The following is a 27,744-nucleotide window of genomic DNA, read 5'->3' as shown; positions in this document are numbered from 1 at the left end:
CATTTTTTCAACTACTTAAATCATGTTAAAATGACCTTCTTCCGAAGGATATTAACCCTGGGAGACTATGACAGATCTCACCTTGCTTTCATCGGGTTTTGAAGAGGTCCGTGTGACCAATTTTCCAAAATAACATCATTTTCACCATAAGTGTATGTGGGTGATAGAAAAGAAGCAAACTCATATCCGGAGCTGTGAAATACACAGAGAGCGCTCACCCAATCTATCCTGTAAGCTGGCAGGTGGTGGCCGTGGCTACGTTCCCCAGCTAAGTACCACGCTCCCAAAGTGTGCTCGATGAGAATAAACGTGTTTATTGGCAAATGGCTATTACTCTAATCAAACGACAATGATACCTTCTACCACTCGTGGAGAGATTAAAACGTCCTCGATAGTGCAGTTTGTGCTTTACATGTAATACTGCATTTAATCCTCCAAACAACTATGTGATCAAAACACTGTATAGTGGACCCTATTTGATGGACGAAGAGACTGAGGCCTGAGGATTTCTGATCTGTGTATTATTCTAAAATCTGTGCTCAGAAGCACTCCTGTTCCTCAGGTTGTGCACCTTTAGGACTCCATGTGAAAAGCAGGAAGGTAGAGATGGCCGACCCCAAAGGTCTACTGTATAATCCACTCTGAATGGTATGAAACAAGGGTGAATGGGAGTGGCATGTCTTTTTCCTCTACAGGTCTCCTTACAATGCTTTCCAGATACCACATGACCCACGACAGGCAGGCCAAGGGCTCCAGAATGTCGATATATTCTTAAAAGCAGCAGTCATCTGCTACAGACGCTTTGGTCCCACTGCTCAACTGTCACACATTTTATCTCCACAGAGATGACTCTGGAATCGACAAGCATTTAGAACAGTGAGTGGATGTGTTATATACTTTTCAGAATATGGTCAACTGTGCATTACTCAGGGAGAGTGTAAAAACTGTATAATTTACATTGATTAAGAAGGAGAAGTGACGAGGTATAGAGGAAAAGAGTAAAACTCAAATTGGGTTTGTTACTCTCTGACAGCTTTTATGAAGATTACAGTATACAGATGCTGCACTCTACCATGGTACCCCTGAAACCTGTATAATTTTATTAACCAATGTCACCCCAATGAACTCAATAAAAAATAAATGTAAAAATACCAATGAGAGAGGAGGTGGCTGAAATTGGGGACTAAAACTCTGGTTTTAAGTTAGCTACTTTGTACAGAAAGGAAAGGGCTTGGACTTTGGTATCAGGAACATGTAGGCTGGAAACACACCTCTGCCGCTCACAGGCTGTATGGTTTTGGGCAACTTACTTAGGTTCCCCGAGTCTCGGTCTCTTCATCATAAAGTTATTATAATTATATATACATCAGAGTTTTGTTTTTTTTTTTAGGGTGAGGAGGGGCTCAATAAAGGGCATCTGAATAATGAGATATTATCATTATTTCCTCATTCTTTTTTGTAAAGATTTTATTTATTTATTTTTAGAGAGAGAAGGGAGTGAGAGACGGAGAGAAACATCCATGTGTGGTTGCCTCTCGTGCGCCCCCTACTGGGGACCTGGGCTGCAACCCAGGCGTGTGCCCTGACTGGGAATTGAACTGGCGACCCTTTGGTTCGCAGGTCGGCACTCAATCCACTGAGCCACACCAGCCAGGGCTGTTTCCTAATTCTTTAACTCTGAGTTGGTCCTGTTTACTTTGCAGCAAGACAACTTAATGGCAGTATCATTAACACTGTACAGATAGACAGACCTATGTAAGGCAGTGACGGGGAATTTTATGTGAATACATACTGAAATGGCATTAAACACTGTGTCACCTTCTTAGTGATCACAGTGAAACCATTGCAGTATTTGTCTACCAGGCATGATTATCATCCATTGCTCCCCAAAAGTACTCATTGCCATGACCTTACAAGAGCAAAGTTCTTCGTATTCTAATTGTTGTTATTTTTACTATTTGATGTTGAAACTTCTCCCAGCATCTAAACTAAACAAAACTGATGGTGGAAGCCAAAACTGACAGGGGTTAAAAGCATGAGAAACAGAAGCTGATATTTCTTCCATGTAGATGTGACTCATATTTACAGCCTATAAATTGACAGAATGCAGAAAAGCACACTTTCCTCACATTTATAAAGTGATATTAAGCCCTTCATTCACCCAACTAGCCAGTGCGACTCTACACTCCCCCGTGAAAAGATCTCCATTATGAACAATGTCGCAATTAGAGAAGTCCCAGGTACCGGAATACCTCAAAACCTAAACATATATACAAACCACAGATATGAGAAAGAAAAAATCATGAAAACAACACACAAGTAAGTTCAAGCTAATAATATCATGAACTTTTTAAGGGAAGGATGAAAACGAAATTGAAGGATCCAAACAAACCTGAGACGGATTCTGATTTGGCCTTCGTTTTAGATAGTTCTGTTGGCGGAGCCAACGAGTGCTTCAGGTCGCCAGCTGTCTTTGCAGGCATTTCTATTTCAGCAGGGCTTCCGAGCTGTTTACCAAAAAAGATTTTTTCCTTCATAAATAGATGATTTTACCACAAGAATAAAATACCTTATAAAATTATCGCATGCACATGGCTGGCATAGCTCAGTGGATTGAGCGTGGGCTGCGAACCAAAGTGTCGCAGGTTCGATTCCCAGTCAGGGCACATGCCTGGGTTGCAGGCCACGGCCCCCAGCCACCGCACATTGATGTTTCTCTCTCTCTTTCTCCCTCCCTTCCCTCTCTAAAAATAAATAAATAAAATCTTTTAAAAAATTATAGCATGCAAAGTTATTTTGTCTCTTTATCTTTTTCTCATTCTGTTCTTGTAAATCCCATTACAAACCACCCAAACAAAATGTTCACTCTTTCGGTCCATTGAAACTCAACCTTAGTTTTTTCTTTAGGTTCAGGAAGTGACTCTTTTTTGTTTTCTTTCGTCCACAATGATTTAACCGCTTCATAAATTTGCTGGCTTGTTGCGTATGCCTTTTTTCCAGTTACCTGATTAAAACAAAAAGTGAGACAAATAACCTATTTTTAAGAGTTAAAAGATCAAATGTTCAAAACTTATGTTAGGTGTTTGATGTTAACATCCAAGTCAGAATCAACAGTAAAGAAGTGAATTTCTCGATGACGTAACACAAAGCCCCATTTTCTAAATCTTATTTGAAATATGAATAGCCTCGCATAAAAGGCTAAAAAAGGTATAGTTGGTACAACACCAAGAATACACCCTAATGCAAACCGTGAACTCGGGGTGCTAATGACATGTCAGTGTAGGTTCATCAATTGTAACAACTGTTGTGAACCAAAAACTGCTCTAAATTAAAAAAGTCTTAAAATTGTATAATTAGCATTCACGCCGTGACTTCAAAGCTACGTCATTTAAGAGGAGTTCGAGAAAGACAGTTGACAGCGAAAAGAAGACTAAGATGCTTTAAAGTGAATGCTTCTGCTTCAAGTTTTATGTTGCTTTCCCCGGTCATAATGAAAAAGAAAATCAACGTATCTCTACAGGAAGTAATACTCTCTTTTTTGTAGAAAAAAGAAAAAGGAACTACAAGCGCTAGAGCAGAGGCTAGGTTGCTGAATTCCTGCAGCCACTGTTAAACCTGCATTCCTATCTCTTCCTGTTTGAAAATCTTCTGATTCCCTGCTTCTATTCTTCTCTCTCCTTCTGTGCAGCTTGAAAACGGGGGCCATTCTCCCCAGCAGAGTCCTCCCTTCACACGGCCAAATCTTGGTCTGCGTGGGCCTGACAAACTCTGCTGGCTTCACTGACAAGCCCCCCTGAGACCCTACCCCACCACAGAGGTCTGCGGGCACCAGGTGGGTGGTAGCAGGAGTTGGGGTACCTTGGGACTTCTGCTGAGTGGCGTCAGCCCAGGCACTGGCACAGATTTTGAACCTGTTATCAATCTGGTGAACACTACTCGCCCCTACCTAGTGACTCAGCTTGGTGTTTCCAATGAACATCCGGGCCCAGCAGAGGCAGCTAAAAACAGTGGACCACTCTGTAGCTCCAAAGAGGTTGCTCAGGGCCAGACACAGACAGCATCTGACATTGGCTCGCACCAGACCCCTCCCACGAGGCCCCCCAAACCAACACACCCAGTGGCAAACTTCAGACAACATCAGAGCAGGATGCAATTAGCCTCGCGAGTGGCATATCCAAAGGGAGGTCTCGGCAGGCGCCAAATCCTGCTGAAGTTGATTCTGCCTCATGTGGTCAGCACCTGCGCAGCAGCTCATACAGGGTGGTCAAGGTCCGCCCTCACAGCCAGCCAGCCTGACAGTCTATCCCACACAGGACTGAGCCAACAGCAATCAAGACTCAATCATAACAGGAGGGCTAGCATAACCCACACAAGGGACACTGTTTGATCACCCAGCTGACACAGTCAGGACAAGGTGCTCACATGGGAATCAAACCGGTGACCCTCTGGTTCACAGGCCAGCACTCAATCCACTGAGCCACACCAGCCAGGGCTAAGATATTTGGTTTTAAATATTCTCTTTTGTTCTATTGGTCTATTTCGTTGTCTGTGCTGTAGCTGGGTATGGTTACCAAAACACAGCAGATAGACAAAAAATTCTGGTTGAAGGAATTTCATATTCACTCCAAATGCAGAAATGTTTTAAGAACTGTATTAAATTTAAAAATGTAGGAACATGTGTCATATTCTAACATTGAGGCATTTCCTCCAGAAACAAGACATACTTCTAAATGTATTCAAGTTAAAAATATGGCCTTCAGTAAAGTTTGATAGTTTTTAAAAACAGGTCTTAAAACATTATTTAAGTTTATTCCTAAGTGCTTCACAGTTTTAAGAAACACATTATATATTACTCATTAGATGAAAATGAAAATATTGTGAGGAAAAATATAAAAAGCAAAGAGTAATCCCATCTTGAAGTGTATTTCTACATAGTGAATACGTGGAGTGTTACTTTTATTTCTCAAAGGACTTCCTATATATTGTTTTGTACCGTTTTCAACATCATAGATCCCTCGGAGAATGTCTTGAAAGGTAAGGGACCTTTCCTTCAGAAAAATACACATACAGTAGAAGGGGGTCCTCTCACCTGTCTTTCTTGTAAAACACTTATCTCATTAAAGATGTCTTAAGAATTTATAATAAATGATGTTTCACAGAGTGCTGAATATTCATTGCTGTTGGATATTCTGCAATATGCCCAAGTACTGTCTTTCACAAGTGATAGACCTAAGTTTTGTTTCCAAGTGTCTACATCAGTTTTACTGTAATTAAACAATTTAAATGTAAGAAGAGAGGATGAAATACGAGTGTGCAAGAACTGTTGCTGTGTATAGGAAAATTAAGCTAAATACTTTGTAAAGAGTCATACGGTGTATTCCTTTCCATTGTATAACCCACATGAGTGAATTCCTATGGTTCTTGACTTTTTCTATCTGACTTCTTTTGCTTAGCACAATATTCTCAAGGTCCATCCACGTTGTCACAAATGGCAGTACTTAATCGTTTCTTATGGCCGAGTAGTATTCATTGTGTATATATATATACAACTTCTTCTTTCTCCAATCATCTAACAAAGGACACTCGGGTTGTTCTCATGTCATGGCCAAAGTAATTAATACTGCAATAAACATCGGGGTACATGTTTTTTCACAAATGAATGTTTAAAAATTTCTCAGATAGATACCCAGAAGAGAATTTTCTGAGTCATATGGTTAACTCTACTGTTAATTTTTAGAGTAACCTGCATCCTGTTTTCCATGGTGGCCGAACCATTTTCCATTCTCACCATCAGCCAATGAGCGTTCCTTTTCCTCCACAACCTTTTCAACACTTGTTAATGTTATTACTTGTCTTCCAGATAACGGCCATTCTAACAGATGTGAGGTAGTGTCTCATTGCAGTTTTGATTTGCATTTCCCTAACAGAGAGTGAAGTTGAGCATCTTTTCAAATATCTGTTGGCCATTTGTATGTCTTCTTGGGATACGTGTCTATGAGGTCCTCTGTCCATTTTTAATTGGATCATTTGTTGTATTTGTTATTACATTGTATGAGTTTTTTATATATTTTGGATGTTTTTGGAGACACTGTTTACAAATATCTTTTCCCGTTTGGTTGGTTGCGTTGTTGTTTTCTTGACAGTTTCTTTTGCAGTGTGGAAGCTTTGGAGTTTGATATAGTCCCATTCATTTATTTTTGCTTTTGCTTCCCTTGCTTTAGAGGTCAAATACATGGAATATAAAACTGAAAGCAAAAAATGAGCAAAGACAAACAAACAAATAAACAAACAAACACTCAGAGACAGAGAACAGTGTGGCATTTATCAGAGGAAAAGAGAGTTAGGGGTTATTAAAAGGATAAAGAAGGTCAAACGTCATGGAAGGAGAACTGACTGTGGGTGGTAAACATACAAGATGTATTATAGAATTATACACTTGAAACCTATATAATTTTACTAAGCAATGTCACCTAATAAATCTAATTTAAATTTTTTTAAAACTGAAATAACTACTATCAAATTAGAGACAATAAACAAGACAACTGTAAAATTCTAGGGGAAATAATACAAATCTAGGAGGAGCCTACCCTTATATTATTTACTTATGTACTCATTCTATTGATTAAAAATCTAAACTGAAAATAGTAGAAGACATAGATATGGCTAACTATAAGAAAGATGCTATGGGCCCCGGCTGGTGTGGCTCAGTGGATTGAGTGCTGGCCTGTGAACCAAAGGGTTGCCAGTTCGATTCCCAGTCAGGGCACATGCCTGGGTTGTGGGCCAGGTCCCCAGTGGGGGGCGCACAAGAGGCAACCACCCATTGATGTTTCTCTCCTCTTTCTCTGTCCCTTCCTTTCTGTAGAAGTAATTTAAAACAATCTTTAAAAGAAAAAAAAGATGCTATGGATCTTCAGCCAGGAGACCCATGCTCATAGAATAGTCCTATTTCAAAAGAGAAAAATGAACACACAGTTATGTTTTAAATTGATAAACATATTCAGGATTTAAAAAAAATTTGATTTCTACTTTCATACTACTGTGGTTGTAAATGATGCTTGATATTGCTTTAGTATTCTTAAAATTTTTAAGATTTGTTTTGTGGCCTAATACATGATCTGTCCTAGTGAATGTTCCATGTGCACTTGAAAGGAACATGTATTCTGTTGCTTTATCATGGAATGTTCTGTGTATCTTAGTTAACACCGTCTTGCCATCTCATTTAATATGTGGTTTAAAGCCTATGTTTTCTTACTGATATTCTGTCTGGACAATCTATCCATTGAATAAGTGAGGTATTAAAGTCTATTGTTATTTAAATAAATAAATAAATAAATAAATAAATAAATAAATAAATAAATAAATAAATAAAAAATGCCCTCTTGTAACATTTTTGATTAATTGCTGACTACTGATTTACTGATTCTGATAACATCAAATTAGAATGTATGTACTTTATACATACATTTTTTCATTTGGTTTTGGGTAGGCAAGTCACATTGTCATATGTAGCATTGGGTGTATTCTAATATCGGAAATAGTCATGGCTAATATACAGGGTCCGGCAGAAGTAACACCTGCTTGAGTAATGGTAGGGTCATAATATGGGCGTAATCATTTATAGTTTTAATTTGAACATTTCACCTAAAGTGTCATATGGTGTGCTTGAGTGTGATAGTGTTATGTTACAGAATCACGTGCCTATGATTTTGTGATAAAACAGAGGCATTATTTGTGCTAGACCCGACCCTGTATAATAATTTGTGCATAATGTTAGACTCCACCGAATGGTACATATGGCACTGTGACAATGGTATATGATGTTAAAGGAAAAGCAAGGGTCCCAACTCTAGAAATTTAAGTAACAATTATTATTGAACCACAGAAGAACTTTTAGGAACTCATACCTATAACAATTTTACCATAGTAATTTTAATTTAAATATCAGCAATTGTTTTTATTTCTTTCTGTCAGAGTAACATTTAATACTTTAAAAAATTAAGAAAATAATTAAAATTGAATTTTAATGCTTTTAATACTTTTTAATTAAAAATAAGATGTCTAACATGCATGTATGATCCTGTTCTTATGAAACTGTATCTGCCTAGTCTGCCACCTATTTTTCTATCTGTATGTAGGCATGAAGAAATGAGTAGAATAACATTCTATCAAATGTTAACACTGGTATTTTTCTCAGTGGAAGAATTTCAGTGGCTTAGGTTTTTTTTTCTATGCATTTTTTTGGCAATGCTTAAATTATTTAAGGATGAGTGGGTGTCAGTTTTACAAAAAAAAATATGAGGTCATTGCTGTAAACTAACCAAAAGAATCAGGGGCCGTTATCATGGCCAGGGGAGAGAAAAAAGAGCCCGAGCCGAGTCAGTCACTGTGAACCTTCTGTGGGCCACAGTTTCTTTGCTGGTAAATGAGAAAATGAGAAAGTTGAATGTAATGAGCTCAAAGGTTTCTTGCAGCACTAATATTAAATGATTTTAAGTGGCTAACTCCTGCATACATTTTGGAAAACATTTAAAAATAAAAGTCTCGTTTCATCAACCATCTCAAGTATAACCAGATTGCATGAATAATATTCTTTTCATTTGGTATAAGCTTTCACAATTTGATTGTATTACAAATTGCACACGGCCCCATGACCTTGACATTCTCAAAACACTGAACAGGCAGCTTCATCTACATCAGCATTGGAAGGGATGCCATAATGTTAATAAAAAGACAGAAAGTCCTTTTGGTAACATCACACACTGCTTCCAGTGTGAGGGGAAATGCTAAATGTCGGTAATTAAGGGAAAAGGGAAAGGAAGCAAAAACTGTATATCCCAAAGCTCTCCTTCTCACTACCGAATATGCATTAAAAATAAAATAAAATACTGACAGGAGCTGTTCAAATCCCTAGGAAAATATCTGGATTGGTAGGTAAGCTCACAAGAAAATGACAAAACAACTATCATATGGATTTTCATGGATAGTGTTACTTAATTCCAGATGGTTTCAAAACCTAGTTTGTATATGCATCTGTATTTTTTTCCACTTTCCATAGCCTCCGTTATCTTGTCTGCGTACCTACCAAGTGGCTGGTCCTTACATTATGTTAATTTGCTGAACTGAGAGCTACCAGCAGCTGGAATTTTCTGTTAATGAAAAATGTAATTTTACATGGCTCTAGGATACAGCGGTATTTATCCCCATAAATTGTAATTCAGTCTCTCGGAACTTAATGCTCAAACCAGCATTTATAATGTTGAATTATATTGAAACAAAGTCATCCTATTTATTGGTGATCATCATATGTCACGAGTGGCACAACCATGCTGAGATGCTAATGGAATTTTGCCAATATAAGAGTTGATAAGTATATGTCTCTGGAAATTAAATGTTACAGATACCATATGATATTTAAATGTTGCCACAAACCAAGAGTTTAAACAAATACTAAAATGCAGCTTTCACTTAGAAAGAACTTACCTTTGCAATTATTACGGACTGAACTGGGTAACAAACAGTTGCTCCTAAAGTGGCCAGTCCCAGTGGATACGCAATTTTCTTAAATCTAGAACCTAAGAAATTGAAACAAACTGTTAAATTCTTAACACATGCTACCAGAAACTTGATGCCTCTATAATTTTAATATTCTCTTTGCTCCCATTAAAGCCATCATCTTGTTAAATTACTCTTTCGGTAATAATACCAATCGAGATGCCAGCTACATGTCATTAAGGATCACAATTGAATTAATACCCGTAGCTGTCATATCCAATTTAGGAGAAATATTCTCAGTCTAACACGATAATTACCTGCACAAAGGGCACTGATGATTTTTTCCTTTTTTAAAACTAGGTATTATTTCATCTCTTCAACCATGTTAAAACTTAAATGGACCTTTTTTGATTAAGTGTTTCAGAAGGTGAAAGATCCAACTAGCTAATCAGCAGAGGGCTGTGAAAAGTACAGAGGTCCTTCATGTCACTGATGTAGAATACTGAAGCAATAATTTCGTAATTGCAAGTGACGTTGAGATGATCGTTTGATTTCTAAGTGTCTCAGCTAAGCATCTGAGGGTCATTTTCAAACTTTTTTGGATGGCACGATCCTTTTCAAAATAAGTCTGAAGCACAGAATGTCATCAGGAACATCATTTGTACAACTATTATACCTTGACACCACTCTGGTTAGCCTGGTGCTGAATCCTCCGTGCACAGCTTGTCCCTGTCCCTTGTACCACTCCCACGGGACCCCGGGTTCTGTGCAATAGTGTGGCACCCAGCACTCCAAGCCATAGCTTAGTTCCAACAGAGTGTTGGTGCAAAACAAAATCTATCTCTAAATGCTTGGACTCTGGTTATCTTGGACTCTGCAAATATGATCTAAGCAATCACAGGACAGAATTTCTAACTGAGGGTCAGTACTTTTATTCTCTGGTACAACTCTTACAGTCCGTAACTGAAAAATGAAACAAGCTACCTGGTATATGAGTAAAGACTAAGGTGGAAAATACTTGGCAACGTTTCAACGTTTGCAGGCTACTCTACAGGTTAGGGAGAGCAAAAACCAAGGGGTATTCCCCTGTCTGGCTTCCACGTGAGTGGGGGGCCTGTCTACAGTCTTGTCTACAGTAGACTGAGCTCAGAGGAAGCGTGTAGGCGCACCGCTTCTACCTCCAGTACAGCTTTTCTTTAGAGAGAGACAGGGTTTTGTGGTATTGAATAAAAGGGTCTAGGTGTATTACAATAGGTCCTAAGTTGCTCCATTACTGTAGTCTTGCTCACTAGTATTCTAGGACCTACAGTTTGCTTCTGATTGCGCTGACCCGACGTCTCCTAATGCAGCTTTCCCTGGCGCAGCCAGGCTGCCGTAATGCACTGCTCCTAAACTGGGACAGTCACAGTTTTACCTGATGTGTCACTGTAGGTATTAAAAAGACTTGCATTCATCCTCTCTTTACTTGATATGGAAGGCCAGTCTACAGTAAAATAAACTTCATTTTGGGTTCAACAGCTCTAAATACATAAGCAAGAAATAACTCTAGATATAGCCGCTAACTAGCTATTTATTATTTATCTGGGACTGTGGCGGGATTCCCTTCCCCTGGACTTCCATGTGTAATCTGTAGCATAGCAGGGTTGGACTAAACCAACAGCTTTCAAACTTTTTTAACCATGACTCATATTAAAGAAAAAAATGTACATTGACCTACGACCCATCTCACATGCGCGCACACACACACACACACACATACACACATACACATTCATTCTCATTCTCTCTGTTCCCCCTCCACTATTTACCCATAATAAGTACTAAACAGTCTGATGTTTGCAATTCTCTTCTATTTTATTTTTAACAAATGCTTCATGAGATGAACATGTTGACTTCACTACCTAGTAAGTTAAGGTCTGCACTTTGAAAAACACTGGTTCTATTATTCTGGCTTTGACACTGGTTGGGAGATATTGTGAACACCCTAAGGAACACGGTACCTTACAAGTAGGTTATCAGTTCCTCAATGAAAACTGAGTACTGTGTTTTGACAAATTTCCTTCAAAATTTAATTTTTTGAGTCCTATTGTTACATATGGTAATCTGAGTTTCAATTTTTGCCCTAATAAATACTTTATAATATATATCCAATTAGAAGCTGTTCATAGAATTAGAATAAAAGTAGGGTATAATATTAATATTAATTATAAGGAGAGCGTAAGGTCTATTAGGATACAATATATATATCCTAGAGTTAGAATGTTGTAATATTCTTGTCATTCACATAGGTTTTGTATCTGAGTACATGTAACTAAACTGATACCTGATTCCAGATTGGTTCCGAGTTGTGACGTCCCACCCCATGTAATTTAGTTGCGGGATAGCATCTGGCATCTGAGTTGGGGACAGAGGGTGAACGCAAGATGACCAAAGTGGCTCCTCGTCAGAGAACTGCATCGGCTTAGTAAGGGCCTGACTGAGGAGAGGAAGCAGGAATGCGTGGGGGGATGTGAGAGGGTTTCTAGAACCCGAGGCGGAAGGTGGGCAAACACAAAAGGTCTGACTCCTTCCATTCGGACTCAACAAAATTGTTGCACGTATCAAGGGTTCCTTCCTTTTGCTGCCCGAGCGGTATACCTTTGTACGGATGTGCCACACTTTAGTTTGTTGTCGAAAGACACTGAGGTTGTTTCCAACTTTTGGAGATCATGGACAGAGTTGCTCTTAACATTTGTGTCCAGCTTTTTCATTTTTCTAGGATAAATCCCCAGCACTGGGATTACTGGATCTCATGTAAGTGTATGTTTAACTTCATGACAAGCTTTTTGTTAAACTATTTTCCAGAGTGACTGCACCGTTTTGTTTTCCCCAGCAGTGTAAGAGAGTTTTATTGCTCTACATTCTCAAATATACTTGCCACGGTCACCCTTTTTAATTTTAGACATTCTAATAGGTCTGTAGTGCTAGCTCATTGTGTTTTCCATTTGCATTTCTAGTAACGAATGATGTTGCACATCTTCTGAAGTAGCTATATTCTTGAAAACAAAAAAAAATAAAAGTAACCATGCTGTACTATAGAACCTAAATATTTTAAGGTAGCCTATCCTAATAATATTCAGTAAAGGAGAAGAGGTTTTCCTGTGACAGTAAAAACCAGAAATTAATATAATAGATTTGGAAAAGAGAATATTTATATGTTTAACCCCTACCTTTTCTTGCTGACAGCAAGCCTGCCAATCCAGAAACAGTAATCACTCCCATTTTGGGCAGAAAATCTCGAGGTGGATTCTTCAGGTAAACATATGCATCTCAAGAAATCAGTTAAAAATGAATATAAGTCACTTATTGCAACGGGGACGATACACAAACGTTAGAGAGAGGTAAGAGCAGATGGTTTAAATACTCTTCAAAAGAGCAACACCAAATAATGACTCTGAGTACCAACGTACAGAGCTAGTTACAACAGTTCCTTGTTACAGAATTAAATCTTCCTTCCACAGCTGATATTTCGTGAGATTTGTTCTCTGAATAATACAGGTTGTTACTACCCTTGAATGAAATGTGACGCTAGAGTCCAGGCCTTAATATGGATTACTCTGAAGCGAATTCCTGATTGTCTAAGTATTATACACCTATAAGAGAAATGCCTCTGGCCTTATTCGCTCAAACACTGGTACGACCCAGTCACCTTAGAGCCACTGTTGCTCTTGGTTAAGACCAAGACGGTCAGGACGAGAAGTGGCCTAAACAAAAAGCAGATGGGAAGTGGGCAGAAGTCCGGATTTCCTGTTTTTTTACATATTTAAATTGTATGGGTTCTATATAGTTCAAAACTGCGCTCTCCTATCGTAGGCTCATTACTGGGCTGGCCAAAAAGATTGTTCAGTTTTTTTCCGTAATATAAAAGACTCATTTTTCATTTTTACCAATAACTTTATTGATTTGGATATTCTGAGTATGCCGGCTCTCTCTCACTATTGGCTTTGAGTGGGTAGACCCAGGGCTGCTGCTGAACATCTTCTAATGCATAAGACAGCCCCACAGCAAGGAATCGTTTGGCCAAAATGTCAATAGTAAGAAAAACTTCACAAACCGGTTTTGACACATTCGAACAATCACAGCGCCTTCTCCATACTCTGCACAAACCTGATTTTCCCCTTGCAGTTGTGTTTTTACCTTTCTCGAAATAATAATTATAATACACCAACATTTTTGTGTATGATCTTCCATATTCAACATTAAAGTGGCTGCACAAAACCTCACCAATTTTGATCACTTTTTAAAAAAATGCATGCTGATATGACAGCTATCACAACACAATATAACAAAATTGTTGCAAATGGAGTTAAAGACAACTAGAGCCACTGCACAGAAAAAAGCTAAATGAACTTTTTGGCCAACCTAATATTTAATGGCAATCAGTAATTTAATTAGATTCCTCAAGACTGGTGAGGAATATAATTTGGAATTAATTCCCACATACATTAAATAATGAAAATACATATACAGGTTATCAATCTGCACAGACTTAAAATTTTGGTTGCTCTTTGGGTGCTGTATACATTCATTTTGACAACTGGCTTACACCAAAACTATTGGGAAGCTATATCTGCAGCCAAACACCACTATCAAACTAAAGACTCAAATACAACTGCTTTCCAACATTAACTCGAATATCCTACGATGACTGATTGGTACAGGGCTTCCTAACAATCAAGAGCAAAATACTATATATTTTAACAACAAACAGCACTTATTTAAAATGAGTGATGACAATGGAGATATGTTTCTAATTTCTGCTTTATGAGTATATAATTTAAAACAGACCTCAGTTTGAGTACAGGCGGAGCCACTTACTAGCTATGTGGTCTTGGTAATCTATTTAATCTTTCTAAAGCACAGTTTCCTCATCTGTAAAAGGGGAATAATCATGATACCAACAGTCACAAAATTGCTACCAAAAGCAAATCAGATAAATTATGTAAAACGCTTATCATAGTGACTTAGCACATAATAATAGCCAAATAAATTACAAATACAATTGCTCTGTTACCGTTATCATAAACTGCCATGCACAGTATCTTTACAGTTGCTAAAACATGATAAGAGATAATACACCATGTTTATTTTTCTCACTTTTAAACCTTGCAAGTTAAAAAGACAACAGAACATTCCTAATTACAAATTCACTCACATACCTTTTCCAAATTGTACTGTATCCATTATCCCATTTTTCACAAAGACATAAACACCCTAGGCAAAAAGGGATAAAAAAGATATCTGCATTACTAAAAATGTTGATAATTAAATAACATTTCTGAGATTTTATCAAAATGTTGATTCAGCATTGCACCCAAATCTAAATCTAACTTTCTTATTTATTCACTATGAGGCTATTTGTTGAACTTAGCTTCTCTTTATTTCTTACTTTTCATTCTATTTAACATGCATAATATTTGTGCACTATTTTTCCCAAATAAACAAGTACAGTACTGCCTATGAAATCATCAGAGCAGTGCATATTAAACTTACGGCAAAAATACAAAGATTTATCATCTGATTTTATAATGGCCTAGAAAACTGAATGGAATTCAATAAAGCATAAAGAGAAACATATTTCAGCTTGGAAGCAACATCTGATTAATAAAGATGCGGCAGCAACAGCATAATGATTTGTGGAGAAAACAACAACAAAAAGCCTAAAGAAAAGTTCACCTTCTGTCTTTTTTAAGCGTGCACTGGAGTGAGGAAAAAACCTAACCATGACATTTATCTCAGGATAGAAATCATGCTACAGAAGCTAGTGTCCATACTGTTTTTAAGTAGCAACATAAATTCTCTACGAATCAAGATTAATTAACCCATGGAGGGATTAAAGCTTTCAATCAAATGTTTCCTTTTACCTGTTTCCAACTAATTCATTTTTATGCAAGAAATATTGTTACACACATTTATTAAGTGATAAGTGCTATTTCAATTACATGAGAAGAAAAATGAAGGCATGAGCCCTGGCCGGTGTGGCTCAGTGGATTGAGCACAGGCCTGTGAACCAAAAGGTCACTGGTTCGATTCCCAGTCAGGGCACATGCCTGGGTTGTGGGCCAGGTCCCCAGTAGGGGGCGCCCAAGAGGCAACCACACAATGCCGTTTCTCTCCCTCTCTTTCTCCCCCCTTCCCCTCTCTCTACAAATAAATCCTTTTAAAAAATGGAGGCATGCAATGATTTACCCCTATTAATTGCCCATGGTCATGCTGTATTCCATTTTGAAGGAACCAGAAACCACAATCTAAGTATATGGTCTTCTTCTCTAAAATAGCTGCGCTCAAGCCATGGGAATAAAATCAAAAACGAGATTTTCCCTGGCTGGCGTAGCTCAGTGGATTGAACGCGGGCTGCGAACCAAGGTGTCGCAGGTTCAATTCCCAGTCAGGGTATATGCCTGGGTTGCAGGCCATGACCCCTAGCAACTGCAAATTGATGTTTCTCTCTCTCTCTCTCTCTCTCTCTCTCTCTCTCTCTCTCTCTCTCTCTCTCTCTCTCTCTCTCTCTCCCTCCCTCCCTCCCTCCCTCCCTCCCTCTCTCTCTCTCTCCCTCCCTTCCCTCTCAAAAAATAAATAAATAAAACCTTTAAAAAAATCAAAAACGAGATTTTCAAAGCAAAGAAAATAGATAGAAATGAGTATATTAGATGTGAAAGGAATGAGTTACTGCTGTTGACGTATCTTGGTATTACTAACTTTGTCTCACATATTTCCATGGTGTTCAGAGATGCGTAGGTTCATTCTGTTCATCATGTTCAGGCTGTACAAACACAAACTGGACAAAGTCCCCACTGAACTACTTCTCTTTAGGGACTGTGTCGTGAGAAAATGTTCATCTTCATGTCATACCTATTGACTAATTGATTGAGAGATCATACTGTCAAAGAAACAAACTAGTCACTTCTCTGGGAAAATTTTCCTTAGCTGAGTTTAGGAATTCGCTTTTTACCACTGGGGGTCACTGCTACCTCAATTTCAAAACATCAAGGAGTAGGAGTAGAAATTGAATTTTCCCTGAATGACTCTAAGTGTAATGCAGAATATAATTTGAGTCAGAAATAATTTTTTAAGAATATATTACATCTTTAGAGAAAAATTAGAGAGCAAACACTGTTTACATTGAAGATGAAACGCATTAAAAGTGCCCTTCTTCAACCTAATTGTTTCAGGATATTAAAGATTATAAAGGTCTTTCAGTCTTTTTGTTTTAATTGGGTGATAGTTATAATAGCAATTTAAGTATCTCTCAGGGACAATTTGCCTCACTGAAAATAACTTTGACAACACTATAGAAAATTAGGTCTCAGGAGACTAAAGTGTGAATCATCCAGCTGCTGAAATGATTCACATCTTAATTAGTTAAGATATTTCCCTCTGAGATTAAACTATTAAGAGTATGTCGTATAACTAGTATTATCAGAATTATCTAACAGGCAAAAATTTTTAGAAATAACACCATATATTCATCAGATGTCTTAAATATACTTTGGAATGACCAGAGTTCACAGATTTCAATCAGATCATTAGAATTTTCGGTCTTTTTAAAAAATTTTTAAAAAGATGTTATTTATTTATTTTTATAGAGGGGAAGGGAGGGAGAAAGACAGGGAGAGAAACATCAATGTGTGGTTGCTACTCACACGCCCCCTACTGGGGATTTGGCCCACAGCCCAGGCATATGCCCTGACTGGGAATCGAACCAGTGACCCTTTGGTTCACAAACTGGTGCTCAATCCACTGAGCCACACCAACCAGGGCTAGAATTTTCTTTCTAAAAAGAATGGATTAGAAATAAAAAGCACAAGGGGTTGCAATTGGATAGGCTAGATTTGAAGTAAATCTGTACAGCTAATGGCTCAGTATGATGAAAACAATGGTACCAACATTATCCCGATGACACTGACATTGGACATGTTGATGCTAATACAACTATGTTGACGTGATGATAATGAAACATCAATACTGTCCACTGCTGGGAATGCTGATCAAAGGCTAAGTATTAAAATCAGGTGAATTCTGTTTTGGCCAATAACTGACTATAGTCAAAATGGTCTTATGAGCTAAACAAAACAAATGAAAATGTTGCTTAGTCAAATAAGAAAACATTCCGAAGTAATCTCAGAACTTCATGTAACAGGCCAAACATGTTTCATACATGCTAGGTAACATAAATGCTTGCTAAACTACTTTAATCTATGAAGTAGTGGCACAGTGAATTAAATACAGCCACAAATTATTTGCTGTTACTTGTATTGAGGAGTGGCATCCCCCCCGCCCACCGGCCCTGCTTTAAAACCGGATTTGCCTTAGTGACTTAACAATAGCAACCTTTAGAAGTGACTTTCTTGGACATCTGAGGACAGGTAAGAAACCTGGTGACTTCTGCCTAGGGCCTCTTGTAACATTTTCTATAGCAGCTCTGAACTGCCCATGTAAGGTATCTGGCCTCCTGGCCTGAGAGGCCATGTCTCGGTGCTTTGGTCAACATCCCCAGCTGAGCCCAGCCCTCTAGCACCTGTGACAAGTTGTTCGCGATGAGAATGAAGCTGTCTTGGGCCCTCTGGATCAGCCTGTTCACCTCATGAATACCTCTGTGAATGACCTTTGTGAACAGCGCATACAACAAAAGAATCACCTGTCTGAACTCTGATCAAATTCCTGACTTGCCGAATTATGAAATATCATACAATGGTAGTTGTTTTAAACCACTACTTTGAGGGTAGTTTGCTACAGATCGATGGGGAACTGGAACGACTGGTACGTAATACAAAGCAGAAACCTGCAATATTGAACGATTAGAATAGACTTACCTTGCACCAGCCAATGTAACGACCAGTGGTGGTACGGATGGAGGCAAAGCCCATTTGTAAATGACCAGGCTGTTCTTCAACATATTTAGACTGGAGAGGTGGTGAAGTGTATATGGGCAGCTGGAGGCAAAAAACAAAAGCCCAAAACACTTCATTTCAAACATCTAAAGTAGCTGCAATTACTTTTCCAATAATATGGCAGAATAGGAATCCTCATCAATATTCCTGCTAAAAACAACTAAAAATACTGATTATATGAGGTCTGTTCAGAAGGTATCCAGTCATGTAGTATGTAAAATGGAGATATTTGTTGAAAATACAAGAAACACTGTCCATAGGACAAGGATGCCTCAGTCCCCTCCAACGTAGGCACCTTGGGCCCTCACACAGTTCTCCCAGTCGCCATCAGCTGCCCCGTCGTATTTTCCTGAATCTCATCAATGGTCTGAAATCTCTTCCCTCTCAAAGGTGATTTTCGCTTTGGGAAAAGCCAGAAGTCATAGGGGCCAAATCTGGGCTGTAAGTGGGCTAAGTTCCCTTGGTGATTTGATGTTTTGCCAAAAACCTCTGCATGAGACATGATGCCTAAGTGGGCATACTGTCGTGATGAAGCTGTCAATCACCAGTGGTCCATAGTTGTGGCCTTCTGAATCATCTGAACAGCTTCCACAGAGGAATGTTCAAGCTTTATGCAAAATTGGACGCAGATTCGTTGTTCTACTCACTTAGTCATTGTGAATGCGACAGCCACACAGTACACACGGTCACTCAATGGCATGCACCGCCCCCACTGACTAGTACAGTGAAGTTGTCATTGTTCACGCATGTGCATTCCAGTCCACTCTCCTTGGCTGCCAGGTTACATGATGTTGAACAAACCGTTCTCATTATATTAACAATGGTTGGACTTTTTCGGGGCAGACCTAATATATATCTATATATATAAAATCAATTTATTGAGGTGACATTGGTTAATAAAATTATATAGGTTTCAGGTGCACAGTTCTATGACACATCGCCTGTATAGTGTGCTGTGTGTTCACCACCCCAAGTCGAGTCTCCTTCCGTCACCATGGATCCCCCATACCCTCTCCTACCTCCCCCACCCCATTTCCCTCTGGTAGTCACCATACCGATTATCTGTCTCTATGAGTTTTGGGTTTTTTGTTTTTTGTTTTTTTTTTGCAATCCCGCTCTACTTTTTCACAAATTCCTGCAACTCCTCTCCCTCTGACAGCTGTCAGTCTCTTTTCTACCTATGAGTCTGTTTCCATTTTGTTTGTTAGAAAGTAGGATTCAATTCAGTAAACTGTAAAACCACATTTAAATTAAAGTGAATGAGAGTAAATATAACTCCCAAATCAGTATTTTCCTGTGTTATTTTTTTGTGGTGAAAATAAGCCAACAACAAGAAAATGAGTCAAACTCACATCATAGCAATATTATAAAAAGAAAAATCCAGTGATAGCTGACCACGTATACACACAGCCCACTGCCAGCCATTGTACAGGTCAGAGTCCTTCAAATTTCATCATTTCAAAAAAAAAAACAATCACCTCATGGCTCTCCAGAGTTTTCTAATAAAGAGATATTCAGTTATATTTACCAGATGGTATTTAATAAGGCAGGGGCATATTAATATTTTTAAATGTTTAACAAGAAGAATTGAACTAAAAAAAAAAAAAAAAGACATTCGGGTTAGCCCCAAGTTTACCAGCAGATTCAATTAAGCAGAACACCTCATTTATACAGTGTTTTACTTACGAGAGGCTTTATTGTAAATGGATGTAAACAGACTCATAATTCATTTCACACGATAAAAGTACCTCAGAAATTCACATCTTAAAATTCAGAAATATGCAAATTTAGCTGCTAGGGACAAATGCAAGTTACTAATCTTCCTACCTATATTTTGAGCTTTCCAAAGATGAGAGTGTCAAGGTGGGCTTAAAAACATCATCCCTCTAAGACTAAAAGAGGAGAAAGAATACTGAGAGACAGCAAGTTAGCAGGGAAGTGAACCTATCCTGGACTGTTCATAAAAATGATTAAAACTTTACATTATTATTATTATAATACAGTGCTTGGAACAGTGCCTGACATGCATGCAATGGGAGCTCTGGAAATAATTTTTGTTAAATGTTATGCATGTCAGTTTGACAATGTTTTGATACTTTTCATGTATTCTGACCTATAATTCCATTCTGAGAAATTTATTCTACAGAAATAGTTATAGATGTACATACAGACTTACGTGGAAAGTGCCTTGATAAAGCACTATTACAGTGAACAAATTACTGGACATATGCTACGCTTTCTGAAGTTATACAAGTTGTACATCTGATAATGGTAAATGCATACAAAAGAATATTTGAGCCACCAGTAAAAATTATTTCCAGTGTCATCCAAACAGTCAGTGGTGGCGTCAAGATTCTGATTCAAACCTGTGTGACTCAAGTGTACATTTCTAAGTATGCAGATAAATCTTAGTGTGACCTAAGGCTGGAAAAGAAAAACACAGAAACAACTGAATCAGTAATCACAGTTAGATAACAACAGGCTTGCATGATAAATTAGATCACCAAGATGAAAGTTAAACAGGCATATATGTACTTGCAATTGAATCCAAAACGTCTGTATGCATAAATACATATTGAGAAAAGACAGAGCTTACCAGTAGCCCACAGTAAAATGTTTAATACATTTTAAGAACTGCAAGTTCACTATGTCATGCTCGAAGGTCATAAGCAAGACTCATTGTGAGGACACAAAACAAAAATACATATAAAAGTGAACATGGTCCTAGGCAGTTTCAATACAAATATATTATGTAAAGAGGAGAAGTCAGAGCCTGACTCTATCGAGCAGTGGTCAAAATACTTACAACTGAAGAAAATACTAATCATCCTGAATACTTTGGCAGAGAATGATGATGATAATGATGGAACTCAAAGCTACGGACACATGAAGAATGGCTAAAGCTACTAATGTACTTATTCGGGAAGCAAAAGTTCTTAAAGTATAACTCACATCTGAAGAGTTGTTTGGTGGAAGAGGGAATTTTTCTGGAAGGTACCAATGCAAGAGGTACAAGGTAAATGCTCAGATCTTATTATGACACAGATTTGTCTGACCTAAGGAAGGACCTTAAATTCAATGAGAGCTGTCAGCAGATGGGATGGGCTGCCTATCAAAACTGTGGGTTCCTCTATCCATAGCTTTAATCATGTAGAAGAGAAATGGCCATTTAGTGTACCTATGGTAGAGGGCATCACAGTAACATACAGACGGCTGAAGTAGAGAACATCTAAAGTCACTTTCAAAAATGAGATCTTAATGAATTTTTTAAACTAAAGCTTCCAAATATCAGGTGTCCCTGCATAAACTTTCAAGAAAGAAAAATCTGACTGCTTAACAGTTCTACAGTTATAATTCATTATTCATTTAGAAAAAGCACTAATTGTTTTTCCTTAGAGGGAGGGCGTTAGAGATCTGGGTGAAATATAATACACTGCTTATTTTAAGATACCTTGAAACTATTTCTCTCAAATTACAAAATTTGCCTAACAAATATTTTAAAGACATTCTTGATGAATAGACCTCACAACAGCATAATAAAAACTCATTTTATCATACCTAATTATTAAAATATTCGCAAACATTTGTAGGCAAATTACCTGCTCTGGTTTCACGAGCTGCTTTTTGGATTCCTCTTCTTTGGCTGCATGCACACGTATAGACGCAAACGTCAGACCTGCAGGTGTGGTTGTGAGCTTTGCCATCTGAGAAAGATATATCAAAAATATTTTAAAATAAAAAGTTCCCCATCTTCCACTTCCCAATAAATGTTTGGGGCATCTGAGGAACTCTACGGCTTTCACTTAAACTTATTAAAAGCCCAAGTCACTTCTTCAGGGGTGGGGGCTGGGTGGAGTTGGGCAAAGCGGGGGGAACATCTGTAATAGCGTCAACAAGAAACACATGTTCACCCAAAATAAAAAAAAACACAATTTTATAATATAAACCTAAACTTCTCTTCTCATGCTAAATGATAGAGTCTTTTTTTTTTTGAGGCACATAGCTTCATTATTATTCTTTTTTTTTAGTTAACTACCTACTTCACATGGAATACAGCAATATAACCATTCCCAGGAAGAAGTGAATATAAGATTTGGAGGATGAGGCAGGATTGACTGATCCTGGTACTCACTGAGTCCACAAACACTGACTGAGCAATTACTGTATCCCAGACCCTGCTCTCAGGGCTTAGGATATGTCACAGAATAAAACAATGATTCTTGCCCTCGTGGAGGTGACATTCTAGTGGAGCTGACAGGGACAATAAACACAATGAATAAATGATATGGTATAGTGCAAAATTGATCAATACTACAAAAAAACTAAAGGGTGATTTTGAAGTACTGAGTGAATGAGGTTAAATCTGGAAATACAAATGTACACTATTTATTTATTATTTATTTACAATGATTTTATTTATTCATTTTCAGAGAGAGGGGAAGGGAAGGAGAAAGAGAGAGAGGGAGAGCAACATCAATGTGTGGTTGCCTCTCACATGCCCCCGACTGGGGACCTGGCCTGCAACCCATGCATGTGCCCTGACTGGGAATCGAACTACCACCCCTTGGTTCACAGGCCCATGCTGAATCCACTGAGCCATACCAGCCAGGGCTCCAATGTACACTGTTTATAAAAATAATTTCCTACACTACAAATTCTTTGCTCCTAACTTTCCCAATGCATTTCCTTTTTCCCTGTTTCATGCTTAGTGTAAAGCCAAAGTGGCCTGTATTTTGGGTATATCTTGATTTGAATTAAAAAGCAGGAAAATTACTGTCTCTAAGAAGTATTTCAATGTTTATTCGCGTACCAACGTAATCCCCAAAGATTATCTATTCAACAGACCAAATGAAATGCTTTCCAGGGAATATATATTGTAAGAGCCTGATTCCCTAGAGGGGAAAGGAGATAAATAAATAAAATCTTTTAAAAAATATGCAGGGTAAAATGAAAACTCAATACTAATCAGAGGATGTGTTTCCTAGTTTTCCCTTCTCAAGCCTCTCTCTAGTACAGATTAGCATCAGAGAATGATTTCTCTGGGCATGACCTCCCCAAATACGCTACTTTTGATTTCTTATACACAGTAGGTATCCACTAATGAAATAACAAGATTTCCGCTCCATACCTATGTCAGGGGTCAATAAAAAACACATTAAAACGATGCCAGCAAGAATGCTCCCCCATGTTCCTGAGATACTCTGATACTAAAGCTCTGAAGTGATTATATGAAGGATGCCAATTCTTACAACATTTAAAAGCTATTTATAAAACCCCTTATTTGATCTTACTCCTAGATATAAAATACTTTTCAAGTATATTAATGCCTGAAAACTTTTCTCTTTTTTTATTCTTTTTTTTAAGATTTTATTTATTTATTTTTAGAGAGGGAAGGGAGGGAGAAAGAGAGAGAGAAACATCCATGTGCGGTTGCTGGGGGTCATGGCCTGCAACCCAAGCATGTACCCTGACTGGGAATCGAACCTGCGATGCTTTGGTTCGCAGCCCACGCTCAATCCACTGAGCTACGCCAGCCAGGGATGAAAACTTTTCAATACCCCAAAGTTCTCAACATAATCATCTTACTTTGATTAATAAAATAAGTAATAAATGTAGACTACAAAATAAATTCATAGATACTGCTTGAGTCTTGGCTGACTAAATAAACTGGAGCCTAAAACAATAACATAGCTTAAAAAACTCAGTAGCACAGGGTGCATTCACTTTGATGGTTTTTTTTTCTGATACATTTGTTTTTACCTTAAATGTATTGGGGTGACACTGGTTACTAAAATTATAGAGGTTTGATGTGTACGTTTCTGTAACACATGATCTGTATATTGCACTGTGTGCTCACCACCCACAGTCAAATCTGTCACCACGTATTTGATCTTTATCCTTTAGTACCCGCTTCTCTCCTCTCTGCTAACAGCATGTTGTTGTCTGAGTCCATGAATTTTTATTTTTTTGTTACTTTCAATTATCCCACATGAGTGAAATAATACGGTTACTGACTTTTTCTGCCTTGAACTATTTTGCTTAGCGTAATATTCTCAAGGTCTATGCATGTTGTTGCAAATGGCAGTATTTTGTGTTTTCCTACGGCTGAGGAGTGTTTCATTGTATACAACATGTATCACATCTACTGTATCCAATCCGCTATCAAAGGGCACTTCCGTTGCTCATACAACCTTCCTAGACTGAATCACAAAGAACTGCAAAGTCTGAGTAGACAGATCAACAGTGAGGAAACTGAAACTAGCACCAACCCCCGCACCCCCCAAAAAAAGTAAAAGCGCAGGAACAGATGGCTTCACTAGTGCATTCTACTGAACATTCAAAGATGATTTGATACCTGTCCTTCTCAAAGTCTTCCAAACAATTGAAGAGGCAATACTTCCTAACACATGGGATGGGACCAACGAGACCAGCATAACACTGATACCAAAACCTGGCAAGGATAACACACAAAAAAGAAAACTGCAGACCGATGTCTCTGATAAATACAGATGCAAAAACCCTAAACTAAATACTAGCAAATCAAATACAACCACACACTAAATTAATACATAACAATCAAGTGGGGTTCATTCCAGGGGCAACATACGCAAAGAGAACAACGTAATAGACCACATTAACAAAAAAAGAATAAACACCATATGATCTTATCAATATGCAGAAAAGATAAAAGATACAATATCCATTTATGATTAAAACAGTCAATAAGCCCTTCCTTGTTCATGGACTGAAAGAATCAAATGTAGTTAAAATGGCCATATTAATTACCCAAAGCAATATACAGACTTAATGCAATCCTTATTAAAATGCCAATGACGTTTTTTAAAGAAATAGTATAAAAACTTATGAGATACGTGTTATGCTCTCTTACATTTCCCTCAATCCCTCCCTTTGGCAATGACCACACTGCTGTCCATGTCCATGACATTTTTCTCTTTTTTTGCTTTTTGCTCAATCCTTCCACCCACGCCTACCCAACAACCCCCCACCCTGTCCGGGACAGACAGCTGTCATCCTGCTCCGTATCTACGAGTCTGTCTCTATTGTGGTTGTTAGTTCAGTTTGTTCATTAGATTCCACACATGAGTGAGATCATGTGCTATTTGTCTGTCACTAGCTGACTTCATGTAGCATAATGCTCCCCGGGGCCATCCATACTGCCACAAAGGGGAATGGTTCCTTCTTTTGGATGGCCAAGTAGTACTCCATTGTGTAAACGCCCCATAGTTGTTTTTATCCACTCAGCTACTCCTGGATACTTGGGCTGCTTCCATATCTTGGCGACTGTAGAGAACGCTGCAATGAACACAGGGGTACTTATGTTCTTTCAAATTAGGGTTTTGGCTTCCTTTGGAAATATTCCCAGAAGTGGGATTGCTGGGTTGAAAGGCAGACCCATTTATGATTTCTTGAGGTATCTCTACACTGCTTTGCACAGTGGCTGCCCCAGTCTGCATTCCCACCAACAGTGCACAAGGGTTCCCCTTTCTCCACAGCCTCACCAGCACTGGTTGTTTGTTGATTTATTGATCATAGTGATTCTGACCAGTATGTGACATCTCATTGTGGCTGTACTTTGCATTTCTCTGATGCTTTTTCATATGTCTATTAGCCCTCTGCATATCCTCGTTGGAGAAGTGTCTATTCAGGTCCTTTGCCCACTTTTTAAGGGGATTATTTTTTGGTGTTGACTTGTGTTAAGTTCTTTATACACTTTTGATATCAATCCCTTATAAGATACATTGTTGGCAAATATAAGTGGGTTGTCTTTCCATTTTGTTGATTTTTTTCCTTTACTGGGAAAAAACATTTTAGTTTAATGTTGTCCCATTTATATATTTTTTCTTTTCTTTCCCTTACCTGAGGAGATAAATCAGAAAAAATACTGCTATAAGAAATGTCTGAGATTTTACTACCTATGTTTCCTCCTATGACTTTCATGAGTTTGAGTTCAACATTTAAGTATTTAATCCACTCTGAATTTATTTTTGTGTATGATGTAAGAAGGTGATGCTCACCATCGCTAGCAATCAGAGAGATGCAAATTAAAACCACAATGAGATACCACTTCACACTACTCAGAATGGCCATCATAAACAAATCAACAAACAACAAGTGTTGGAGAGGATGTGGGGAAAAGAGAACCCTAGAGCACTGTTGGTGGGAATGCAGACTGGGGCAGCCACTATGGAAAACAGCATGGAATTTCCTCAGAAAACTGTAAATGGGACTACCTTTTGACCCAGCAATTCCACTGCTGGGACTATACCCCAAGAATCCTGAAACACCAATCCAAAAGAACCTATGCACCCCAATGTTCATAGCAGCACAATTTACAATAGGCAAGAGCTGGAAGCAACCTAAGTGCCCATCAGTAAATGAATGGATCAAAAAACTGCAGTACATTTACACAATGGAATACTACACAGCAGAGAGAAAGGAGCTCCTACCCTTTGCAACAGCATGGATGGAACTGGAGAGCTTTATGCTAAGCGAAATAAGCCAGGAGATGAGGGACAAATACCATATGAACTCACCTTTAACTGGAACATAATCAACACAAGGAAAAAGCAAACAAAATATAACCAGAGACACTGAAATTAAGAACAATCTAACAACAGCCAGAGGGGAGGGGGGAGGGGCCAGTGGGGGAAGGGCTCTCAGGAACTACTACAAAGGACACGTGGACAAAACCAAGGGGGAGGGTGGAAGCAAGGGAGGGAGGTGGGTTTGGCTGGGGTGGAGGGGAGTGGTGGGGGGAAATGCAGACAACTGTAATTGAGCAACAATAAAGTAATTGAAAAAAGAAAAATTTGCTTTAAATTAAAAAACGAGATTTCTGTGGTTATTTGGCATCTTCTGTGGTTCCATATCAATTTTTGGAATATTTGTTCTAGTCCTGGGAAACATGCTATTGGTATCTCGATAGGAAGCGTGATGAATATATAGATTACTTTGTGTATTATGGACATTTTAATGATGTTAATTCTTATCCATTAACACAGTATAGGCTTCCATTTATTTGTACCTTCCTCAATTTCTTATAATTTTCCAAGTACAGGTTTTACATCCTTTGTTAAGTTTATTGCTAGGTATTTCAATGTTTTTGAAGCATATGTGAATGGGATTGTTTCCTTAATTTCCCTTCCTGATAGATTATTATTGGTATATAAAAATGCAACTGATTTCTGGATATTTATTTTATATCCTGCTCGTTTATTTAATTCACTTATCAGTTCTTGTCGTTTTTTGGTGGAATCTCTAGGGTTCTCTATAGAGAATATAATGTCACCTGCAAATA

At 38.2% G+C, this 27,744-nt stretch overlaps 1 protein-coding gene across 1 annotated transcript in view; it reads right to left on the bottom strand.

Moving 5' to 3' along the window:
- APOOL (apolipoprotein O like) overlaps positions 1-27,744 on the bottom strand; it is a 38,695-nt gene that overhangs the window by 3,844 nt on the left and 7,107 nt on the right. Inside the window, exons 2-8 of the mRNA XM_045847453.1 lie at positions 22,025-22,129; positions 18,348-18,467; positions 14,694-14,748; positions 12,705-12,803; positions 9,484-9,575; positions 2,891-3,004; positions 2,393-2,507 (exon numbers count right to left, since the gene is read on the bottom strand). Of these exons, the coding sequence (XP_045703409.1) occupies positions 2,393-2,507; positions 2,891-3,004; positions 9,484-9,575; positions 12,705-12,803; positions 14,694-14,748; positions 18,348-18,467; positions 22,025-22,129 (700 nt within the window). The remainder of the gene's footprint in view (positions 1-2,392; positions 2,508-2,890; positions 3,005-9,483; positions 9,576-12,704; positions 12,804-14,693; positions 14,749-18,347; positions 18,468-22,024; positions 22,130-27,744) is intronic.

This window comes from Phyllostomus hastatus, unplaced genomic scaffold, assembly GCF_019186645.2.
Source record: "Phyllostomus hastatus isolate PE091 unplaced genomic scaffold, TTU_PhHast_1.1 phas_contig_551, whole genome shotgun sequence".
Lineage (NCBI taxonomy): Eukaryota > Metazoa > Chordata > Mammalia > Chiroptera > Phyllostomidae > Phyllostomus > Phyllostomus hastatus.
Note: the sequence above shows the minus strand (reverse complement) of the source record. Positions and strands in the feature narration are given on the sequence as shown.